The sequence below is a fragment of the Medicago sativa genome, chromosome 8 (assembly GCF_051527215.1).
Source record: "Medicago sativa cultivar Bolivia chromosome 8, Bolivia_mono, whole genome shotgun sequence".
Taxonomy (NCBI): Eukaryota; Viridiplantae; Streptophyta; class Magnoliopsida; order Fabales; family Fabaceae; genus Medicago; species Medicago sativa.
In genome coordinates this window covers 69,740,671-69,747,211 of record NC_140756.1, presented here as the reverse complement: position 1 = coordinate 69,747,211, position 6,541 = coordinate 69,740,671, and the positions used below count along the sequence as shown (strand labels likewise).

General features: G+C 35.3%; 1 protein-coding gene across 1 annotated transcript; it reads left to right on the top strand.

The window, feature by feature from the left end:
* The first annotated feature begins 1,279 nt into the window (after positions 1-1,279).
* LOC146900997 (uncharacterized) lies at positions 1,280-5,581 on the top strand. Its single transcript, XM_085737286.1, has 3 exons — positions 1,280-1,404; positions 2,269-2,896; positions 3,578-5,581. The coding sequence occupies exons 1-3, from the start codon at positions 1,325-1,327 to the stop codon at positions 5,537-5,539; spliced, it is 2,670 nt and encodes an 889-aa protein (XP_085593412.1). The 5' UTR covers positions 1,280-1,324; the 3' UTR covers positions 5,540-5,581.
* Positions 5,582-6,541: the final 960 nt, after the last annotated feature.

Here is a 6,541-nt window from a genome sequence, read left to right as displayed (position 1 = left end):
AAACGCTTTAGCTTTTAATGTGGCTTCAACAAATGCACGGTAAGATTGAACTCCTCAAATTAATCAGTTTTAAACACAATATTGTGTTTTCATTTTTTTTTTATAGAAACTAATAAGATAATGATTCGACATGATTTCAAAATTCTATTTAATTACTCTTGTGGTTAGATTTTTTCAATAAAAAAAGAAGAACGAGAATAATTAAAAAGATGTTGAAATCAATATATTTAGAATTGAAATCCATGTAATCAAGATGCATAAGAAGATGGTGATGTGACTTCAGAGCAGAACCATAACTCAAATCAAAGTGATGTGGTTTTAAAGCAAGATCATAATTCTGATTTAAGTGATTCGACTTTAGAGCATATTGAAATTTCTATTCAAGTATCCAATTGATGTGGTTTCAGAGCAAAACTGTAATTAAACCAAGTGACACGACTTCATAGCAAAATTATAATTTCAATTCAAGTGATGTGGATTTTGATCATAATCTAATTCCAACCAAGCGATGAGGCTTCAGAGTAGAAACATAATTTCAATCAAAGTGACGTGGGTGGTTTAAAGAAGAACTATAATTCTAATCAAAGTGACGTGGTTTCAGGGCATAAATGTAATTTCAATCAAAGTGACGCGACTTTAGGATAGAACTGTCATTTCAACGAAAGTCACATGGCTTCAAAGGAGAGCCATTCTAATCAAAGTGACGTGGTTTCAGGGCATAATTGTGTAATTTCAATCAAAGTGACGCGACTTTGGGATAAAACTGTCATCTCAGCGAAAGTGACATGACTTCAAAGAAGAGCCGTAACTCCAATCCAAGTGACATGACTTCACACTATAATCGTAATCCAAACCACGTGACATGACTACAAAGGCATAACCCTGGTTCTTATCCAAACCACGTGGCTTCACACCATAACCGTAACTCCAAACCAAATGACATAACGACAAAGCACAACCCAAATTCCAATGCAAGTCACGCGGCTTCACATCGGAAATGTAAATTCATGTGAGAAGTTTCGAGATTACCTTTTCATGAGTAAAGAAACGTACCTGACACTCCATGATTTACAGGTGTCACGCTCTGTGCGCCAACGACAAACGCTAAACTTGTTGATTAAGTTATTAATTAAATTATTAGTCAAACAAAAACAATAAATTATTATCATTATCATCAATATATATATGACATGTTATGATATGATTTTAGCCAAGGTGAGAAGATTGGTGTATTGGTAATATTATACTATTATATAGTTTCCTTTTCATCCATTCATTCATATTCATATATGCTTCAACATTTCATGGGTCATTCTCTTTCCCTATGGAGCTCCGAATCCTAACCTTCTTCCCTCTATCCAACCCACTCGCCTCCATGCTCTCCTTCCCTCTCTTCCACCACCGGTACTCTCTCTCTCTCTCTCTCTCTCTCTCTCTCTCTCTCTCTCTCTCTCTCTCTCTTCCATCACTTTTCAACTGTTCCATTTTTTTCTTCATTTTTTTTTCTGGGTTTTCATTTTTCACTTGCTGTTTGATTCTTTTTGTTTCTCTAGTGCTTTGTATATTTTGTTTTTGGGTTTATGGTTTTTTTTATGTTAACCCTCCGGTTTCCGGTGAAACGTTCCGGTAACAGAGTTCGGCCGTGAGATAAGTATAGCCTGACCAAGTTGGTTTATGATTCTACTTAATTAGAAAAAAATTCACTTTTTCACAGAAAATGGGTTTTCAAATTAATTTTATACTAAACTTTTTGTAGTATGTACTAAGTATTTAAGGTATAATGGTAATAATGTTATAATGGTAATGTAGCATTTCTGGTAATTATTTTAACTTGACTATAACGGTACTATTAGGATTAATTTCTCTTGCTTTTCTTGTATTAAAATCATTATTTCATACGTTTTCTGTTTTTTTAGTCTTGATTTTAACACATGAAATTCATGTGGACTGTGAAATTTTCCTATTCTGTAATCATTACTCATTGTTGTAGTGTAGCTGTTACTTCTTTTAGTCAAATATTGCTCTTATAAGCTTTTATTCTATTTAGTGATTAAATTATTATATTATTGACTATTTATTTGTAGTATGATATGATTTGTTTGATTTCTAATGTTTATTTTAATTTTGGATGTAACACATTGAAATTTATATTATATGTTGTGCTGACATAGTGAAATGTAAGCAAATGTATGATTGATGGCTATAATGTTTTTGACTGCTTTATGTGTTGCTAATGAACCAATTTTTATGTGTTTTTTTGTTGTGCAGGACGAAGACATTCAATTATTTTGTGGTTCTGTTGTGTACCTTGTTTTTTGTATCTGCATATGGGTTGTGTTCGGCAAATGTGAGACTGAATTCACCGGAATATGATGTGTCAGGGAAAATATGCAATTCCGGTTTTACAGACACTGTTGCTGATGGCAGTAGTTTTCAAAATGTGTGTCCAAACACACATTCATTATGTGTTCCTTCGAACAATGAAAAGAGAAGTCCTAAAGGGGCTTCTTTTGGAGGTTCTGGTAATCAGTGCAATGGTTCGTTTTGTTCAGGGTTAGCTCGAGATAGCGAGGTGACAAGTAACATGAAAGGCTTATTGCTATTCCCTGATGTTGGTATTCATGTTAGCATTATTTATTGTGGTAATCTGCGCACTGATTTATATAACATGCCACCCGGACTATCCAACTTGCAAGAGAATTGCAAATTGATTATTCTTAACAATGACACAACTAGTCCCGAGGTTGAGATTCCATGTGAAAACACAATGCATATTTGTTTGGAGCATCAAAGGCTTTCATTTGTAGGGATCAAAGATAAAACCGAACTTGACAGATCTGGCAGTATGAGGGCTGAGTATGTGGTCAGAAACAAGGATTTGCCACCAAATGTGAAGGTATGGATATATCTAGCTCCTTTTGTCTGTAACTATTTGTTGATGAATTGTTTTAATTTTTGTTAATAAAAATTTATATAATGTTCTGTTTTAAGTTTCAATTTCAACTGAATCTAGTAGCATATTTTGTGAATGGTTCAGTATTATGTATTTCACATTATGCATGAAATATATGATGGTTCCATCATGTGTTCTTGCTTATAATATTAAACTTGGCAATTTATTACTATATACTCTTGATTGTATTTAGTTATCTTTGACCCTGAATCGTGTGTCATGTCTGAAGAAAATAGAAATGAATATCATTTTTCAATTCAACATTGGCAATTACTCTTTACTCTTGGTTGTATTTAGTTATCTCTAACCTCAAAGTTTTCCTCCACTTGCACCTATTTGCTGGTCTGCACTAGTTTTGCGATCCAGCAACCGTGGTGGACGAACAGGTCATATGGTAACAGTTTTATTGAGGACTACTGGATGCTTTAAACATGAGACATAGCTCTTCCTCTCCTTATTAGAGGACTAGGGGGAGTAATCCTTATTTTGCAATGTTTTAAAACATCGTAAATTTTATAATGATCACCTTTCCATCATATCCTATTTGTCTTTCTAGAAACAGCAGCAGAAGTCCTTTCATATGCAAATATGTAAATTTACTAATGTTGCTTCTTGTATACGCAGGAAACAGATACAACAGATGTATATGAATTAGTTTTTGGAAAGTGGGTGTCTCAAGGAACCACTAATGCCATTTCTGTGCTTGAAGACGATGAGGTGCTATTCTCAACGGTTCAAGTTGGAAGTTATGTCTCAAGGTGGATCACTGTAAAGAATCCTAGCCATCATCCAGTTAAGATGCAGCTTATCTTGAATACAGAAGAAATAATTGATGAATGCAGGGGTCCAGATGATATATTACACAACTTTTCAGCTGGTAATTTAGTTATAGATGAAGTTATTTCTGAAGCAAAGCATGGATTCTCAGTGCCGAAGAGTGCAGTAAGAGATGCTTATGTGAAACCATTTGATTATGCAACTTTAGGGCCGATAATTTTTTATCCATCCAAGCGATGTAGATGGAATGGTTCAGTGTTGATCAGAAACAATCTTACCGGTGTTGAGTGGATACCTTTAAGGGGTACTGGAGGGCTGTGTTCCCTAGCTTTACTTGAGAGGTTTGAGCATGTTCAGAGTATAAATTTTGTTCTTGAAGTACACAATCTCCTCAGTTTCTCCCTTAAGTATCACGTACTTCAAATGAAAGACATGATTTCTTCCTGCTCACAGCCTTTAGTGAAAGAGATATATGCCAAGAACACAGGGGACATGCCATTGGAGGTGAAAACAATGAGAGTTTCTGGGAGAGAATGCGGGTTGGATGGTTTTAAGATTCATGATTGTAAATGTTTTGCTCTTGATCCAGGGGAGTCAATAAAGTTGATGATATCATACCAAACTGATTTTTCTGCTGCTAGGGTTCATCGAGATCTTGAACTTGCTTTAGCTTCTGGCATTTTTCTAATACCCTTGAAGGCAAGTGTCCCTTATGATGTGCTAAGTAACTGTAAGAAGTTCGTGTTTTGGACGCGAGTAAAAAAGTGGTTGCTTGGATTCTTCCTTGTTGTATTCTTATTTTTTATGATTTTCTGTGATTGCTTTTGCAATAATCACAATAACTCCATGCACATCACCTTGAAACATGCTGAGGAAACCCCTGTACTGCCGTGTAATCAGGGAAAGGATAGCTTATCTATGTCTGATAAAACGAATAATATGTTTTGCTCAGTTGGGAAAGACACCGCCTCGACAATGCGGGCGACCTCTGTCAGATATTCGTATGATCTAAGTGCAACCTCTGATCAGGAAATATCTCAACATTTGGCGCAGGATTCAGAAAACCATAAACAGATTAGTCATATTTTGGATACTCCAAAAGAAGGAAAGTCGCCAACCACTGCAGTTCAGAGCTCTGATGTTGCAAAACCATCTCAACAGGGTGAACTAAAAATAAAAACAAGAAAAGAAAAAAGTAGAAGAAAGAAGAATAAGAGTATTGGTGCGAAATCAACTGCGGTGTCTGAAGTTTCAAGCAGTCGAAGTGGGAATTCTGCACCTTCATCACCATTGTCCCCAGTTGCGCCGGCATCAACCAAATCTAGCAGGCCATTGTCTCCTGATGTCAAGCAACCCCCTCTTATAGGTTCCCAAAATCCTAAAAAAATCCAAGCTTCTACATCTGCTGCAAAGGCGAATACATTGAAGCAAAGGGTCCCAGTAAAGTCCTGCAGTAACAATGTTTCTTCTCTAAAAGTTTCACATTCACCTTCAACAAGTGATGCTACTACTCCCTTGAAGATGTTTTGTGCTGCTTCTTCCATGCTTGGTATACCTCCTCCTTCCTCCTTGGTGTCAACATCTAGTGTTAGCTTAAGTTGCCGAGCTCCGGGATCGAAGCTTGACAAGCAAAAGACTGTTGTAGCACCAAAGGCAGGGCATGCAGAAGAGTATACATATGATATCTGGGGTGGCCATCTTTCAGGGATTCATTTATTAGTTCCCAAAGATGTTACTTGTATGAAATCTAGTCCTGCTCAAAAGAACTTCAACAGCTTCTTTGTTGCGGAGCCACAGACTATAAAATAAAAAGTGGCTATTTAAGCTGATAACATAATTCATGTGTTTTTTTATTTTTACTTGCACTAATAATAACCTGCGCTAACTTGATAGGAAATAAAGCAATTAAAAAAAAGTAGATTTAGGCCCTTCACTATGCATATTAGTTTAATTAATTGAATTTTTAAATAAAATTAATAGATAATAATCAATTAATATCTTGTCAAACTAGTAAAAGGGACTCCACTTTGGTGCCATTAATGGCACCAATGGCACCATACCATTGCATCTCCACCACACACACACACATCCCCACACACATCCACACACATCAACGGTCAGGATTGGTTCTATGGCACTAATGGCACCATTGCTATGGCACTGAAGTATTTTCCCTAGTAAAAGATATGTGACGTGACATTGCGATAATTATTTAGTCTGAACCAAAATTAAAGATATCATTGACTATAACAAAAGGAAAATCATATGCCTCATCCGAATTGGCACACCATATATACTTGTAATAAATAGTTAAAGAACTTCAAATTGTACCATAAATATCAAACAAGGTTCAAGATACAAAGATCAAGTACAGAAATCAAATTGGAGATTGTTAAACAACTTGAGCAGACCACACATACAATTTTGACTGATGCATCATAGCCCATAACCTTCACTACATTTTTGTGAATTTGATCAAGTTTGATGAATTATTATTCAAAAACTTAATGTTCAAAACATCTTTAACATAGCAACCAGCGACGAAGCTAGCAATAATTCTATGAGGTGGCCACATATAAAGATTTTTTTTTAAACTAAACTAACCAAGTAGACAACAAAAATTCACAATAACTATTACTTATATAAAATGTTCTTCATAAAATATACACTTGATTCAACAAGAACGGATTATACCAAAAAATGCGGCAATAAACTATTTTGTACCAAAAAAGCCACAGTAGAATAGCGGATTATACCAAAAAAAACTACAACAAAAGAAATAAAAACTAATAGTAGCTATTTATGAAAATT

Excerpts from the sequence above, each read along its gene's own strand:
- LOC146900997 (XM_085737286.1), top strand. The coding sequence starts at position 1,325 with ATGGAGCTCCGAATCCTAACCTTCTTCCCTCTATCCAACCCACTCGCC. Across the intron at positions 1,405-2,268 it reads TTCCCTCTCTTCCACCACCG|GACGAAGACATTCAATTATT; the intron begins GTACTCTCTCTC and ends TTTGTTGTGCAG. Across the intron at positions 2,897-3,577 it reads ATTTGCCACCAAATGTGAAG|GAAACAGATACAACAGATGT; the intron begins GTATGGATATAT and ends TTGTATACGCAG.